The sequence below is a fragment of the Alosa alosa genome, chromosome 17 (genome assembly GCF_017589495.1).
Source record: "Alosa alosa isolate M-15738 ecotype Scorff River chromosome 17, AALO_Geno_1.1, whole genome shotgun sequence".
In the NCBI taxonomy this organism is placed as follows: domain Eukaryota; kingdom Metazoa; phylum Chordata; class Actinopteri; order Clupeiformes; family Clupeidae; genus Alosa; species Alosa alosa.
The window spans coordinates 30992498-31011155 of record NC_063205.1 but is presented as its reverse complement, the minus strand read 5'-3'; the positions used below and the strand labels follow the sequence as shown (position 1 = coordinate 31011155).

The 18658-nt window shown below is 39.6% G+C and overlaps 1 protein-coding gene across 2 annotated transcripts in view; it reads left to right on the top strand.

Moving 5' to 3' along the window:
* iqsec3a (IQ motif and Sec7 domain ArfGEF 3a) overlaps positions 1-18170 on the top strand; it is a 130506-nt gene extending 112336 nt beyond the window's left edge. The window contains exons 12-15 of one of the 2 annotated variants that reach the window (XM_048267973.1): positions 14044-14205; positions 15419-15511; positions 15741-15784; positions 16225-18170. In XM_048267973.1, the coding sequence (XP_048123930.1) occupies positions 14044-14205; positions 15419-15511; positions 15741-15784; positions 16225-16503 (578 nt within the window). In that variant the 3' untranslated portion in view covers positions 16504-18170. The remainder of the gene's footprint in view (positions 1-14043; positions 14206-15418; positions 15512-15740; positions 15785-16224) is intronic. The other variant, XM_048267974.1, reaches the window with a different exon arrangement.
* The last annotated feature ends 488 nt before the right edge of the window (positions 18171-18658 follow it).

Sequence of the window (18658 nt, the reverse complement as noted above, 5' to 3'; positions counted from 1 at the left end):
GGGGAAAAAAAATAATATTTGGGTCGGTTCTAAATTGACAGGGTCGGTCGGGTTACGGCAAACGAAAATATTTTTAAGGATGGCCTGGCAGTGTTTTTTTTGCACGTCTGCAGAAGTCAGCCAAATATGAATGTAATTCTGCGGCATAAAGCAGATGTATTTGTTTATTGTACAGGCTGTCTAAGCCTCTATTGCGTAGCCTGTTAAAAACGTCGATAACAGATAGTATTAAATCGGCAACAACATTGTTTTCTGCAGAAGCCTACCCAAGGCTACAGATTCATTCTGAACAGTTATTTCTCTACTGGCTCAATTATCACACAAGACACTGTTTTGATTTGCGTAGTTGAGTTACCCCCAACACTGACAATAATGTAGACAGCAAATTTCGATTTCGATTTTTGTTACCACGGTGTAGTGAAGCCTTAAGCCATACCCAAGTAGCCTAAATCGAGGTCATGTTTAATTATGCATGATTTATTTTGTTATTGAGTTCGTAGGCTGGGATTATTCTCGGCAACAATTATGTTTAATGGTAGCCTCCTTATTTTTCAGAAGGGGCGGCAGGCAGAGCGATGTACAGTGGCAGAGCGACGCACAGTGGCTGAAAGTGGTACTAAAGCTTCACGCCTCATAATGCGCGACTGAAGTGGTCATTTGAAAGCGATGCCCACTGTATAATGACATAAAGACTGTCTTATCTTCCTCCATGCCATGAACATGGTACATAAACCTTTATTGCATTTGCTCTGTATTAAAACACATTGATTTTAATATATGAAAAGGTAGATCATCTAACCCCTGAACGATGCAAAGTTCGCTAGCAAGTAAGCTAATGAAGCCAGTATGGAAAGTTTGGGAAATATGTGGTGTTTGGGCGTATAACACCATCTAGTGTAGCGGAGTAAGACATTCATATTTGGGTCAAAAAAAGGGGTTTTCCTTCGTCATGTAAACAGAGATAATGACAGTGGTCCAGTCAAATCCTCTAGCTGAGCTATAACTGTAGCTCGACTTAATTAAGCATGTAAATTTAGGTACTGACTGACAAAAAGTCAGAATGAGTAATTATAACTGACGGGAAGCCCTGTGGACATAAAATATTTGGGGGAAATATACCTCTGAAGTTTGCCTACAAAATAGCTACCATATTTGCCCAAATAAGGAGATCTGGTATTTTGATATTTTTTCTATGGGAAAATAACATGGGGATTTTGATTTATCGCACCTGTTAAACTGTCGTGGGGACGAAAAAATCGGAAATGCAGACATTTTGCTCTACACAGTGTATCCTCTGCCTTCAAGTGGATACTGTGATCTTCGGTATGTAAAAACGGCACACTTTGATCTTTGCTACCCCAGAGCTAACTTACAATGCAACTTGCCATAGGCAGTTAGCTTCAATTAACACCCGGATCTCCTTATATGGGCAAAGATGGCAGCTTTGGTTCCTTTTTGTAGGTGAACTTCAGAGGTTTATTGAGATGTGTGAAACACATTTGACTAAAATGGTAATCAAATATAATTTGTTATTGAAGACTTTTGACTAAAACTTGACTAAGTATGCTTACTAGGACTAGATGTTAAAATCCCTTGATGAATCAGCACAAATGTTGTTGTTGGAGATGTCCTCACGGGTGGGGTTGGATTGGGGGATGACCGCCTGGTGATGTGTCCAATACGACACATCATCAGTTGTGCACCCCAGCCTCATTGGGTGTTTCGGCCTTTTATCACAATACACCCTCACCTTGATCAGACCTGGGTGTGTGTCGCACTTGGCACATGAGGTCACTTGGCATCCCATGCAGTCTCCTTCCGCTTCAGCCATAGCCAGTGACTGCTTCTTTCGGCAGCAGTTGCAAGGCCTTTGATGGTCTTTCGCTGAGCCTGTCTTCTGATACCAACCTCCTTTAGTAGCCTTGTGGTGGAACTAGCTACAAAGCTCCTGCAGCCCACTTCCACTAGACGCACGTTTATCTTCCAGCCCCGGTCCTCAGCTTTGTCAGCCAAGTTTCCATATCGCAACCTTTTCCTTTCAAATGCATCATCGATGGCTTCCTCCCAGGGGACTGTCAACTCCCAGTCCCAGGCTGCGTTCAGTGGGCATGAGTCTGAAGGCGATCGGTTGGTCACCCGTTTCTCCCCTTCTCGGACGAAGGATGTTGGTTGGCGGAAGGTAGTCTGAGCTTCTAGGGCATGATGTTGACAGTAACCCTCTTACTCTCCAGTGTAGCAGCCAGGCACTTCAGCACTTGGTTGTGGCGCCAGGTGTATCTGCCTTGAGTAAGGCTGGTCTTGCAACCCACCAGGATGTGTTTCAGGGTTGCTGGGGCAAGACACTGGAGACAGGCTGGATCCTCTCCAAACCAGAGATGGTTTGAGATGGCAGGACATCATGTGGCTCTTATGGTAAAGCTCAGCATATTAGACTCCATGTTCCACAGCTCGCACCAAGCATTCAGCTGGAGTAGCCATCTTCCATGTGGGTGTTGTTGCCAACCCTAGGCCCCCTCTGCCATGTTGGACCTGGCTCACTATGTCCCGGTGTCTCAGAGTGGACTTTGCCTGTGCCACTGCTTCCCCTGGCCCCCACCTCCTCCCTGTGGATAAGGTGGGAGCAGCACATCTGACGAAGGGATCCCGGGATTCTGTGAGGGTCATTTCAAGCCATGCTTTAGAGCAGTGGTTCTTAAACTTTTTGTCTGGCGACCCCACAAAAAAGTATGGCGAGGTCTGGCGACCCCACTTTCCCCAAACCCATTCTAAGTCCTTACTCAAATACCCCCCTCAAACGTTAACAACTAAATCAAGCAAAAACTAGAAAACAAAGTCATTTGTTTTATTTAATCCATATGAACAAGAACCGAGAAAACCAAACAATCACGATTAAACAAGTGTACAGTGGGCATCGCTTTCAAATGGCCACTTCAGTCACAAGACACGAAGGCGTGAAGCTTTAGTACCACTTTCAGCCACTGTCGCCGCCTCTCACTGTACATCGCTTCTGTCAGTAGCCTGACTGCCGCCCCTTCTGAAAAGCAGGAGGCTAGGCTACCTTTAAACGTAATTGTTACCGAGGAGGAATCCCAGCCTACTAATTCAATAACAAAATAAATCGTAATTAAACATTACCCGATTAAGGCTACTTGGGTATGGCTTAAGGCTTGACTGCACGGTGGTAGCTTAAAATCGAAATCTGCTTTTGATAGCCTACCGGTGCCGCTCCACAAAACGAAAAAATATCTTAATTTGCTGTCTATGTTATTGTCAGTGTTGGGGTAACGCAACTACACAAATCAAAACAGTGTCTTAATTTGCCCTACTTCTTGACTGCAATGTAGTCAATTGACTGCTTGACATGTCATTTTTATTTTTCTGTACAATAAACAAATACATCTGCTTTATGCCGCAGAATTACATTCATATTTGGCTGACTGCAGACGCCACTTCACTTCCTCCCCATATTCCAAGATTAAGATAGTAGCCTATACAAAAAGCACTTCATACTATCAAAAAAAATCGTTAAAACGAATAGCTATTTGCAATTTGACAAAACACTGGTCCTCATTTTGCATAATGCGAGGACGATATGAGCCTGTTGCATTTAGTTAGATGTCCGAAGTCACGCATAATGTTTGAAAACCACTGGCTCAGATCACAATAATTTAACACAGACAGTTGGATAGCCTACTTCATCATGTCCCCATGCCTACATTTTTGTGAGTAGCATTGAGATTGTTAAAAACAATAAAGTATGTTTGGGACATCGAAAACTTATATTTTAATAGACTACCGTCAAGATGCTGACTTGCAAAAAGCCTCGATAACACGTTATCTCCACTATCATCAGTCATGCCCCTTGATCAAAGTGGGGAATGAAATAAAAGTTTGAGAACCACTGGCTTAACAAGTTACCTGCAGTCGAAGAACACAGAATCTGTTGCAATATTCTGATGATCGGCGATGATATCGGCAAATGTTTGTTTTCCAAAGTAAGAATTTCACTTCACCATGCACCTTCGACAATGAATAGCTCATTACACTTATGTTATTGTTGAACGTAGGCCTACCTGGTATCATTACAAACATTATTCTGTGTCCTAAAACTGGCATATTTTATGGCATTGTGTCATGTAAGTTCGTTGCAAAATCTAGAGAAATGTGTGAGGTGGTCAGCGGGAGACAATTGAGACACACATTGGATTGTGTTATTACTTGAACATTCCACACTATCCACAGCTGTGGTAGGCCTATCAGGGGCAGGAGGATTACTGTTAGCGCAGGCTTTATATAAAATTCTTCAACAGAAGGCCTCGAATGTTGTCTTGTTTGTGGAGCGCTTTGCTTTGCTTCTGTAATCTCGGCTTCATTGAAAATGAGGGCTTCCCTCAATGACCCTCCGAGAATAAATAAAGGTTGAATGAATGAATGAATGCCCAAAATAAAGGCCTGTGGTTTGCGCAGCCTACAGTAAATAACAGACCCGCCAGAATGTGCGTTATGATGCTTTTTTACGAGCAAGATGTTTTTGGTACCCTACGCACACTGCATGTTCTTAAATAACAATGATCATCAGTAATATTCGACCATTCATTTGGGTAAATGGGCAAGCGTGATCACCTTGATTGGCTGATTGGCTGATGATTGTAACGCGGGCATGATTCCAAACACCTCCCTTACGATGATGAGTGACAGGTCTCAGAATGCGTGCGCTACACAAGGACGGAAGATGATGAATAACTGGGGCCGTAGGCTATTCACAAAGGCTTTTATCTTACTACTAGGAGTAGGCTACTCCTAAATCGCACTTAAAGATTTTAGCTTGGAGTTTTCTCTTAAAAGTTATTCACAAAGCCTTTCAGACAACTCCTAAACTAGGAGTGAGTCTTCGTGGCTATGGATGACGTCATTATTCATGCACAAGCTTGACTGAGGTGACCACCTTGATTGGCTGACGATTGTAACACGGGAATTCCAAACACCTCTCTTCCGATGATGAGTGACAGGTGACAGGTCGGAGAATGTGTGCGCTACACAAGTAGTGCGAAGGACGGAAGATGATTAATAACTGAATAAAAAAGCCTAGCCTAAATGAATAAAGAGTAAGGCAAAACAAATAGCCTAGTAGCCTAATGAAACATAGGCCTATGGATTGATGTAGTAGCCTACCTTTGCAACATTATTAAATTAATCTGTCACCATATGCCTAGGCTACGTTTGCAAAGAAGAGAACATTTTAATTTGATTCACAATGAAACGTTACATTTCATTTACATGTTAACAATGAGTTGTTTTGGTAGTTTTGGTTGTTGTTGGTGGCGTTATTGCATCCCTTTTATTAATGCAAAATTGTTCCCTCGCGATTGGAAGCTCCTGTTGCGCATAGGCTACGCATTTCAAAACATCGCTACTAAAATGCCACAAAAAAGCTGTTTATGAATAGGTCTTAGTGAGTTAGGAGTCCTCTAGACTTAAGCTGTCCCAGACTTAGGTGCTACTTTTAGGTCTAAAATGCTTCGTGAATTACTTTTTGTGAAAAAATTAGGAGTCCTAAAGTTAGGAGTGAAACGCCCATTATTTTTAGGAGTTGCTCCTAAATTCGCCAGTTAGGAGCTACTTTTAGCCTTAAAATTCTTTGTGAATACGGCCCTGAATAAAAAGGCCTAGCCTAAATGAATCAAGGCAAAACAGCCTAGTAGCCTAATGAAACATACGGATTGATGTAGTATCTTTGTAACAGTATTAAATTATTCTGTTACTATGCCTACGTTTGCAAAAGAGAACATTTTAATTTGATTCACAATAATGTTGCATGTTACATGTTGACAATGATTAGCCTAGTTTTGGTTGTTGTTGTTAACATGCGTTATTGCATGTTAGTTATGCCTACAATGCAAAATTGCTTCCTCACGATTGGAAGCTCCTGTAGCTGCATAGGATTTCAAAACCGCAGGTTTGTGAATAGGCCTGTGAGTAAGGAGTCCTCTTGACTTCTTTTAAGCTGTCAGAGGTGGGAAGGTGTGATTTTTTGGGGGAATTAACTGGGCACAATTGTCTGATGGCCCCCTTCCCCAGCCAACGGAATCGGGTGGTTAGTTAATAGGCCTATCGTGAAGATTTTTCCTGCCATCTAAGGCACGAAGATCTGTGAGGCCAAACCTCACCAAGTAGCTCGTTTGTTTACAACTAACATTCCATTTAATGAAACTGCTTTATAGGCTATGCCGAAATAGTTTTCAACATTTTGAATATTAGTGTCGGGTGAATTGAAATGTTCTCAAAGTAGCCTTATGGCTGAAAGCTGCTTGGGACACACCCCGTCAAGCAATATAACCATACAAACGCGCTTCCTGCACTCATTGTTTCAAAAGGAGTAATTTTGGCTTTGTCAGAACTGAAGAGCTGTGGACGCACGCACGGTATGCCCAATGAAAATAAATTAAGCGAACGCAACACAACACAACACAGACCCCTTCTCTCGCGTCAGTCACTGACATGAACGAAACACAGAACCCGCTTCTCTCACGGCAGTCACTGACAGTAACCTAGAATAAATGCATGGGGAAAAACACTTCCCCATGACAAAGACATCGTAAAACACTGAAAGTTAATATTTTGTCACTAGCAACATTCATCTGTCCTTTGTCAAATGTATTATGTTCCAAGTACCCTATGCAATTCTGCTTCATAAAGTTGAACAAATACATTTGCTTATTTCACAGAAAAATATAAATAGCCAGTCTACAGTGCAGAGTTGGTAAGTTATGGTAGGCCAACTTGCAGTGAACATACAAACAGGGGAAATTATTTCTCTTGCAGCTGAGTAGCCTCAGGTGCGCACGTAGACATAGGCCGAACATGCAAGTGCCAATGAATCGTGCTCTCACGACAATCGCGCCGTTAAACTTAAATAGGTTAACATCACTCTTAAGTTCGCCTTCAAGCAAGGAAAACGATGATTTGAAGACATCTGTTTCGTTGGAAGGGCAAGGGGTAGCAACAGGGCAACACAGAGACAGGCCCGATGGCAGGGCTGTTATGAGAGTATTAAAAATATGGGATATTCTACGGGAAAACATTAAAACGGCAAGACAGCGGGGAAAGTTAAAATACATAAACACGGAAAAAGTTGGCATGCATAGTTTCGGTCCCCGTGCACAGGGATTATTTGTCATATTATTAATCACATATGATTATTTGTGAAATTGTGCAAACAGGCGCAACACTTTTGAAAAGGAAGGACTGGTAGCATGCAAGCTCACGGGAAAGATTGATTTAAGAACGTTATCACAGTGTGTGGCTGTGGCGTGGGCGGAAGACAGCGACAATTGGCAAGGGAGGGTCATGTCTTTTTTAACAATTCTGTCGGAGGGTCATTGAACAATTTCTAGCAGGCAAGAGAGGGTCATGCAACTTGCAACTGAAGCACTCAAAATTCCTCCGGTGGCCCCTTCAATAAATAACGAACAGTCCCTAGATTTCTGCTGGGCTATATGTCTTGGTTCATGTCTGTTAACAACTCATTGCCGTCAAACGCATAGCCTATCTCGCGGTTGCATCCATTACAAACAAACATGCAATGTGAACGTCTGGGATTGGGGAGAACACTAAATGCTCTACTGAATAAGCACAAAGTCAAACCTTTAAATGAAAAACACTCTTTAATAATCAAAAAGAATAAAAAATAAACCGCTAATGAAGTAAACTTGTGACCATCAAAAATCGTTTATCGCTTGTAACTCCGTGATAACAGGACGTAACAGGAAGGCATTTGGCTGAGCAACGGAGGTTAATATGCTCTATATTTTGTCCAAATGATGTCTGTCTATCATCGTTGCACTCGGAGAAAACCAGAATGTTTAATTTGTCCTGCGTTTTAATTTGTCCTGCATCCTTCTACGGCTGCAAACGGGATTCACTCGCAGTTAACCAAATATTTCTTTATTAAGGCAGGGCAGGCATATTTCTGGCTATTAAATTATTTCTAAACCAGTCTGCTAAAGTCTGTAGTGAAATCTGTGTAGGGTTTTCCAGGCTCCATTTCTTTTTACGAGACACCCTGCTCACTTGAGCCATCTACCGGTTGTTTGGGTTGTTGCAGCGTCTCACTGGAAAAATACAAATTAAAGTCGCGTGATACCGCGTGATCCCACGCGTGGACCGCGAGTGAAGCTGGCCAAGTCGAAGCACTGCCCACTGTAGGCTGGCGCCATATCAGATCAGAGCGCTATGTGCGTAGCACGCGCACACATACACATGCAGCATTAGGCCTACAACGTTACATTAATTATATTTATGGCGATAACAATAACAATATTTTTTTATTTCCCTTTTCTGGTTTACTATCTTTAACAATTTCAATGGGAAGGGTGGGCATGCTTCCGTGAACATAGCAAGTCAATTCTAGGAGGAATGCTTCATACGGCGACACGGAGATTTTCCTCCACGGTGCTGAGCCGACATCTGTATTTTGAGATGTCGTTTCATTTTGACAGGTTTTAAGCTCTCATTCGCCAGAACATCGCCGCAAATCACACATTGTGGGTGGTCGAGGTTATCTTTAACTTGGCAAGTGAATGCATATTTCAGAAATTCTTTCTGATAAAGCCGACGCACCATTTGTTCTTTTTTTTATTCTCACCGGCCTGTAGACTTGTTCCATCACTTGTTCCGTCACCTGTCCATTTTGGCTAGTAGGCTACCTATGTCTTTTGTTATGCTTTACTTAAAATACCGGGAACAAGTTGAGTTTGCATAGTGGGAGCAGATAGTTACATTAGTTTCTATCAGCGGACCAGTACCCTTAGACTGAACCAGATCTCGTTGAAAGACGAAAACATTTCTCTCTCTTCTCTTAACTGCGTGTAAATAAGAAAAAGGCAGAAAAGGCCATATTTTCCGTTGTTTCACCTAATAATAATTTCAGACTGAATACAGAAAATAATTGGCGACCCCACGGAAGTTTTTGGCGACCCCTAGTTTAAGAATCACTGCTTTAGAGCAGTGGTTCCCAAACTTTTTTTCCTGTGCACCCCCTTCTACGTACCAACCGGAACACGCATGACAATAACAACATCAACAAAGTTTCAATATACACGAATCCGGCGAAACTACCGGAAGTAAGCAGGCGCCATTACTGAGCTGTTGCTGGGTAGCGTTGCGCCATTACTGAGCTGTTGCTGGGTAGCATTGCGCCAGTGCCTCCTATTGGATTCGTTTCGTCCACTGGGATAACAGCCCGCGATTTACGACTGTCTCACTACTTATTTTATAATGTAAAGTGGGAAAACATGTTCCGTTTTCAATTGTTCCAATAGCAGCAATAAAATTACCAGTTGGAACAAAAAAAAATGTGAGATACACAAAATACCCCGGGTCGACTGCCCCTGTCTGGTAGCCTAACGTTACCATACGGGTTGCACAGATAGCAGTTAGCTGTACCTTACCCTTTCCTTTTGAAATGTGAAAATTAGATAAACAATGGTCACAAATGAAAAACATGAATTTGTTTATTTGATATCCATTCATTTATTTATTGTTGCCAAATGGACAGATATTTTTATAGTTTCCTCGTTAGCTAGCCTATCTAGAATAGTTAAGTAGATATAATATCAACCTAGTCCCAATTATGTCTTTATTTCCTCATTCTCTACTCTAAGCTATTTTCATAAATAATCTGTAAGATCGCTTGTACCTTCATCTGTGACCGGAGGCCACTGTCTAACATCATCAACCGAACAAGCCATACTGCCTGGCTGTAGCTGTCATTGAGGGTGCGTTATCACGGAGGTTTGTTTACATACCAGTAACAGCTCAGTAATGGCGTTGCCACAAGATGGCAGCCTCCACAGAACGCTCATCGGATTTGTGTATAATGCAACAAAGCTACGCACAAGCTTCCACTTTTAAGAGGATGAGTGACAGACACAGGCTCAGTATCAGAAAGCATGGTTATTTTCAGCCGCATAAAAGAAAAATTGCAGCAATTAGGCCTATTAAATGACTGTGGAGCTAGCATCATCATCATCATTACAAAGTACACACGGTTAGAATGGTAGTACACACGGTAGAATGACAGTACATTGAATTAAATTGCAATGAAGTTACAAATGATCCACAACAATAAATAAATAAAAACGAGGATCAATCTGAAACTTTTCAAGTGTGACAATACGATCAGAGCTAAACACGATCCACAACATAATTAAGTAACAAAGAGCATAGGCTCAAACATAAAATAAGAGGATCCATTTAAATCAAGTAATTTTATCATTTTTTTAGGTTAAAGCAGCACTAAAGAAGGTTTGCTCACAAGGTCCCCCTACAGTTGGGAAGTGCAATAAATTAACTAATTAATATAAAAATGTGCGTCTTTGTAACAAACTATAAACATAACTTGGATACAATAATAGAGGGAATGCACGGACATTGGTAATGCACATTTCCATTGGTAATTAAATGACTGGACAGGCATGCCCTCTAAATAATCTATTAGCACTGAGGTAACTTTTTGTAAGATTTTTGGGGGGACTTGGTGAGCCAAAGATGATACCTTTTTCTGTAACTCTCCAACAGTGGTAATTTTTTGCCTATCTTTACCATCCTCCATACTGTACGTGGGGGCAAGATAACCATGGGTCTTTGTCCAAGGATGTTTGTCACATTTCCTAATATGTGACCCTGCAAGGCGAAACCAGTCGTCTTGTGCACGGTGCTATTTTGAGAAAATCCACTATAAACAAACATATAGATTAAAATTTGTCGAATTTCACGTTTTCACATAATTCGACAGTATACAGTCCACACTTTCATATTGTGAACAAATTTCACGGATAAACATACGTTTTGACTGTTAAACCCTTACTTTATTTAGGTGAAGATTCAACACATTAGCAGTCATTCCCTTTATCCACGCTGCTATAAGGTTTTACTGTAGGGTACGGTAGAGCTAATTTACTTATTAGGCTACTCATTACTCGTTACTCAATGTGTCAGCTCTATATCGTTCTTTGCAGATGTAACCGAATATGAATGTGAAAGACTTGCCTTTCAGGGCACGAACGGTCAAAAGCACAAACTTTTAGAAATATCCTGGTGTCGTTTTAAGGACCAGGAGAAGTTTACCATTGAAGTAGGCTAGCGAATTTTAAAAGTAGGCTAGGCTATACACAATCTGTGACACACAGAACTTCCTCTCCCCTTACTTCCCCCGAAATACATTAGGGCTGTCACTTTACGTTCGAAAATCGATTGCACAATCGATTGGACCATACAACACAAGTTTCGAAAACTAAAATAGGGAATCGATTTTAACCAAATATGTACACTATTAATTTTAAACAAATTAAACAAATAAAAAGGATAGATGTAACAAAATTCACAAACAAGAATCTAAGAATATAAAAGAATTCCGAAGTGCAGTAAGCATTGCGAAAGCTAAAAAGAAAAGCTGTTTCAATCAGCTGCTGTGCTGCTCGTGTTTTGCCAAAAAATGGAAGACAACGCGATCAACCTGTGCGACATGAGACAGACGAGTGATAGGCCCTAATAACTTGAGGAGTTCGATGTGGAAGTAGGCCTACTTTGGATTTTTGATATATCAAACTATGGAGAAGAACAAAGCGGTAGGCTATGCAAACTGTGCAATCGAGTTCTTTACGTAGGCGAAATTTGTTTGACATTTCTAATCGTAAACACAGACACAGCTACGTTGAAGCCTGCAGCAGTACTGCAGGCACGAAACTTCACGCCAATAAATCAGAAATATTGCTGGCTTGCGACTACAAGCAGCCTCTTTACATTCGTCCTAATGCCTGTTAGTTGTTCGTGAATTGGCCTATATTTGCCGTTGAAAATGGAAACGTCTTTAGACATGAAAAATCGATTTTACAATCGATTCAATGAACACTTATGTCTCAAAAATCGAACAGTATTTTTTCACAAAAGTAACAACCTTAAAATACATTCATTATATTCTATAGTGACACCTTATGACTGTCCCAGGTATTAACTAGGGGGCAGAAAAAGACTCATTGCACGGTTGAAACTATGGTTGAAACTGCATAGTCAGTCATCCGCTTCAAAGTCACGCTACCGTAAGGCTAATCATAGCTATACCCTCACACTATCGCACGTCACCATTTACTTAAAAAGGTGATTTTCTCCTCTTCTGGCGTATCGTTACAGGAGAACCATGCCAACTTTGGATGCGGTTATCTTAGTGATACTTTTTGCAATACCCTCGATATACATATCGTTGGGAAGCTTAGTTTATGGTCGTTCGTGTGAGTACAATAACTTAATTTTGTAAATTTTACTAAAACGACTGGTTTCGCCTTGCAGGGTCACATATAGGCATTTTCAACAAAGTATTTAGTTTTTATAGATATTCCCTGACTTAAAAATGTCAACACACTTTCTTTTTATTTAAATTTAGTGTATTTTCTTGTCTTTTCAATGTTGAAAAATAAGTAAAGGATTTAGCCTCTATGTCACTTCATTTTCATACCTTAGTGAAAAAGAAAGTCATGAACTACTTCTGAAAGTTTACAGACACTCTGATTAACTTAAATAAGTGATAAAATAAGCCAATAATTGTGAGCAACGTATTTTCGTTAAAAATATGTATTTCTTTATTTTCCTTTTTCTCAGAATAAATTTGCTTTACTTCAAGGGTGGATTTTTCCTCATTTTTTTCGATTGTGAGAGTACAATAAATCACCAAAAGGTTATTTTTTATTCCTGTTTAGTCAACTTTACCAAACGTGCCAATAATTCTGGAGAGTACTATTTGTATTCTACAGTCTATTTAGCAGCTCTTTTCCATTTTGATTTTTGCTGGAGATTCAAATAGAATGCTGCCACTCAATTTGTTTTTTTGCCAGTGATAGTAACCAGGATGACTTAGGATGTGACATGTGTGCATGCATAGTGAACTAGATCTTCAGAAGTTGCCATAAAAGTAAATTACACATTTACAATCAGACATTTATTGTGGTTTTGCAGTCACCCTTTTTGCAAGCACTTGAATCAGAATAAGGCTAACTAGAATGCTACCTGTCGAAGCCAGTAGGAATAATATCAGCTAACCCACCCGCTACTGCTGACTACTTGAATTACTTGACTTAACTGAGGAATCGGTAACTTTTCACAGACAGACATTTATTGTCATTGTTTGTTAACTCTATCCACATCGCTAGCTAGCTAACTCCACCTACGAGCCTACTAGTGGTGGTGGGAGGGGTTCAGTGTTCCAACCCGCTACAGCAACTTCCTTATAACCCACTCAGAGTGTGGCAGAAGTGCTCTTCACTCTATTAAGAGTTTATGTGGCATCAAAATCATTTTGGAAACGTTATTTTAAGGTAAAGAACAACTCTTTAGGGCTGCTTTAGTGCTGTCTTTTGTATTGCATAATCCAACTGCAGTGATAATAGTTGGATTAATTTTAGTGGACTGATCTTGCCTCCTTTCTTCTATGACATGTAGCAGTCCAGTAACTTCATTCCGCACTACAGGTGAAAAATCTATTGGTAATAGTTTCTTAGTATTTTACTTGTAGCTTTTGTGTATTTACCTTCATGTTTCATGTGGTAATTACCAAATAATATAATATAATTTACCATGTATTTACTAAATTCTTAATAGTTAGGGGACTGTAAAAGGGAGGTATACCAAATCTCTTATAAAAGAAAATAGAATGAAATATGCCGCACAATGGTGTGCATCAAAAGGTGTTGGGAGAAATGGGACTTAATGTTTCCTGGACCTTTAATTTGACAGCAACAGGAAGATGTTTTTTGAGAATAACCAAAATTATACTTGATAGCTATACACTTTGCTTATAGGTTGCATTGTGTTTTCAGTAAAATATTCGGTTGTCAGCTGTCAGTTCAATAATTTAGTTAATAATAAGTCAGTTTTATGCAACCATGACTGTTATTACATACTTTCTGACATTTTGTCATCACATGGTAGAGTTGTTAAATCAGAGGCAACTCTTTGTGATGTTGTGACCCCCCCTTCTCTCTCTCTTATCAGATTACTCCCATGGCATCACAATCTTATCTCCATTTTCTGGTCTTGACAAGAAGCAGACCTTGAATTTCTGTGCTCAGAGTGCAGAGGAACTGCTGAAATTTGTGGAGGACCTGAAGGAGTCTATTGCTGAGGTGTCTGAGATGGAGCAGATACGAATTGAATGTAAGTGATATGTGTGTGTTTCTAAAGATGTTTATGCACAATGACATGTTCAACTCCACCAAGGCGTCAGTTTAAACATCAAACCCACTACCACATAAATGTATCCCAAAACATCTGTATGTGCTTGAACATAAATTAGATTTAGTTTCAGGGATCTGCCTTCTGATTTAAAATGAAATTGAGGAATCATGTTTTACAGTGCTTACAAAAAGTAAAAGGATATTTACCCTTTTACTGCTATAAATTGAATTCAGATTTTTACAAAGTAATGTTAAAATATAAAAATATATAATGCAAATGGTCAATCAGTATTTGTGGCTATAATTCCACCATAATGACAAAAGAATACTCTAAACAACTCAGAGGAAAGGGGATTGAAAAGCATAAGTGAGGGGATGGATACAAAAAAAATATTCCAGTCACTGAACATCCCCTGGATTTTTCACATAGATCTCTGTTTCTCAAGGTCACCAAATACTGTTGTGGAAACAAAAATGAAAACAATCGGTTCTACCTACATGTAGCTTGAGTTGCTGCAGCCAACAGTTAGTGCTGCTAGGCAGATACAGTAGTCTGGGGAAATAAACATTGGAACCCATATTGAACTAACCCACATCTGCTGTATTGGAACTGGAATCTCAAGAGTTTCCCATCTTAGAGATCAGGGTTAGACAGATAATTTGATCAACTTCATTTCTGGAATACCCCCTGGACATTAAGAGAGGGTGCTATGAAGTCTGAAAGACTTAGAAATGGTACAGTTTTTTAATAAATAGTTTTGCCCATTCTACTAAAGGGTATAATTAATAACAAAAACTTTGTAAACAAACAAATCAAATAAAAATAAATCAGTATCGGCCAAATTCTTTTACACTTACAGTATATCACAATCCGTGCGTCCCTATTTGACATTGTGTGGTTTTGTGCCACCAGAGAAAGTAGTTGCCAACAGAGCTGTCTGAGGAGAAAATAAATAAAATGACATTCAAGTATATTAAAGGTTTGTGTTTTAGGTAGTGTACAACAGCGATGTACAGTATAGCGATAGATAATTACGTTAAATCGTGTTGCGTCGTGATGATTATACGCTTTCCGCCAGGTTTTGCAACACGAAAATAGGGCCCTACATGTCAATGATCTTATTAATGCCAAAAGAAACTATGATGCAAAGATCAGGGATTTTTTGATCTGCAATATCTTTTTTCCCCTGTAGGGGAACTTGAGAAGCAGCAGGGGATGAAGCTGCACTCAGCCAAGAGCAACAGCAGCCAGTTTGAAATGCGAGACAGACAGGGCTTCCCATCAGGTATTTTTTCCTGAGTTTTCCTGAGGGCACAAACCATAAACCAACTGTTGTATGTTATACTTGACTACAAGTAAACTTCATAAATGTACAATATTCTTAAGATGCAGTGCTTTCCCCACGGAAACATGTAATAAGATATTAATATATAAGCAAAAATGGCCACTTTGTAATGAGTAGATTTGAGTCATAGTCAGTGAATGCAGCTCTTATATTTGTGTCTGACTCCAAGGAAGGCGGGATTTTGATGACAAGAGTGGAAATGGTGCAGTAGAGGTAAGTGTTCATTACTCAGAACAAAGCCAGGTAAGTCTGGTCACCAGCAAATTGTATATAGGCAAACCAGTATAAGTCATTTAATGTTCCAGACTAAAGTTTAATGTTAACATTCAGAAATCCCCTATATTTGCATTGGATAAATCCTAGACTCACAGACTTCCCCAATAATATGCAATCAGTGCTTCTAGATTGCTAACACACTATAATTAGTTTCCTCATCTTGTATTAGTTTTCATTAGACACACTTGTATAATAACAGTTTACATAGATCTACATACACTGAAGTGTACCCATTTGGCAATGCATTTACAGTATAGTATAGTGCAGATACTAGTGGCTATGCGTGTCTGGTACTACTGATTCCCCAGAGGGCTTGGTGGCTGTAGAGGAAGAGTCTTGTAACATGTGATGCTGTCTCTGACTGTTTTCTAAACTAGGTGTCAATTCACAACAGGCTTCAGACGTACCAGTTCAACAACCCATGGAGCCTTGAGAGCACCTCATGGAGAGCACCCCATGGAGCCCTATCTAACCAGCAGGGGGAGCCTTTGCAGTTGCAATGCCAGTCTCAACAACTCTCAGCATCCACTTCACCAGCCCACATCCATCATCCGGTTTCCCTGCATAAGCTGCAGCCAAACAACCTCATCCATTGTCAACAGATTGTGAAGGTGATCATCCTGGACAAGAGTGGCCAAGTGTGCGTGGAAGCCTAGAACAGTTGTAGTAGTCCCTCACAGCACCAGCTTATCCAGTGTATGGTGCTGCACAACTGTGCTCACCCAACAGGAGTGGATCCTCACAGAGGAGGAACAGCTCCCAGCCTCCCTTCCCCCCCTCCACCACCCCCTAACAACTTCCACCATCAGTATATTCCCTCTTATCCACAGCTTGGCTCACAGGACATTATGTGATGCCCTTCCTACACATCACAACCAAATGAAACTGTGTACATATATAGAACATATAGAACATCAATAACATCTACATACTGTGTATTTATTGAAATTTCAAGAAGGAAAAAAATGATATAAGTAATAATGAAAGTATTTGCATAATATTTGCAGACCATATATGAAGTTAAAATAGTTGATAAAATGAAAGCTTGATTTATCTGTATTTTTAAAAAATTAAGTAGTTTAGATTTTTTTGTCTTATATGTCTTGTTCATTATCAAATTTTTGACATAGATATCAGTCCAAAATGAATTACTGCATTACACCCTGAAAATACAAGGAAATATTTAATTCTCTTCATACTCTTCTGTATACAGATCTTGAACTTTGACACATCCAGAGTTGTATACCTGGACACAATATTATCTCTGTACTGTTGATTATTAACTCCTTTATTCTCTCAATCACACAGGACTTTTTTCCCTTCTCCATTCACTCAGTGAAATCAATTTTATAAAATCTGGGCGGCAAACCTTGTGTTAGCATAGTGGAGTTGTGGTGGCTTATTCCCTATGAGCCGTATTCGGGCTTATTCCCTATGAGCCGTATTCGGGCTTATTCCCTATGAGCCGTATTCTCCCCAGTGTGTAAGTCAAGCACTTGTCAGCCTATGCTTGTCGTCTTAAGTCTGCAATTTGCACAACATTGAAGGCATGTGTGTGCTTCGGGCAGAGCAACCCCAAAATCAGAGTGTAAATATTATTTTTGTGTATGTTGCCCTTGACTTAGCTTTTGAGCTATACACCTCTGAGGGCTGTAGTGAGTAAAGTGCCACTACAAGGAGAACAACAACATATCACATTGAGGTCAGCAGTAGGCCTAGTTCTAATATTATTATTAGAACTGTCATAGTTAACATGATAATAATGCGTCAACCCAATCTCACTCACACTGTTAAAAAATGTGCGCCATTAACACAGGTTCTAACAAATAGCCAGTCTGCACGGAAGCAGCTGCAGTGTCAAGTCAAGGGATTCTGATGATGTGCACTCCATTAAAATACCATTTCTGTGTGAGATGGCATATAGCCAACTGCCAGTTTTGTTGATCTTTAAATGAATAAAGGTGTTAAGTATCTGATAGCAGGTTATAATTACACATTGTTATGATTAGATTTTTACAGGCATACTAGCATTATATCTCTTGGTAGATCTATAAAGAGGAGGATTTTCATTGCTCTCCTGTATGTTTACAGCCTGGTTACATTTCAGCAAATTGATATTTTCCCAAATAATATTATGCATATAATGTAAATGCTTAAAATAGGTTCATTATTAAAAAAAAAAAACAGAAACAGACAATAATATGAAATCAAAGCCTATATATCGGACATGTATTTTGTCTATATGCACTATTCATGCAGTTCAATCATGTTCTGCAGAACAATGTCTCTATAATAGTCAATAAATGTTATATCATTGAAAAGATCTCATTCTTATCTTTCACCTGACATGAACTTGTAATACTATTTTTTCTTAGATCTTCATTTAAGTAGTATTGCCTTTTTCAAAAATTCCTTGGTGAAAAGAATTCTGCTGGGGTGTAAAGGGTTAATTGCATGTACAATTGTAAGGAGCTCGAAGTGTTATTATTGCAAGATTGCTTTTGTATATCCAGAGAATGTGTGCCCATTTTACTAAATGTTTTACTAATATTTTGCTGAATTGTGCTCTCATTTCACTAGATTGGTTGTTACATAGGGCACTCCTTTTAATAGTGTGCTTGTTTGTAGCATGCTTATTTTACATAAAATTAAATGAAAGCACCATTTGGTAAAATGAGTGCACAATTTAGCAAACAAAGCCAGAATTTAGTAAAATGTGTGTAATATTTAGTAAAATGAAGACATTATTTAGGAAAATGAGTGCACAATCTAGTAAAACAAGAGCACAATTTAGTAAAATGAATGTACATT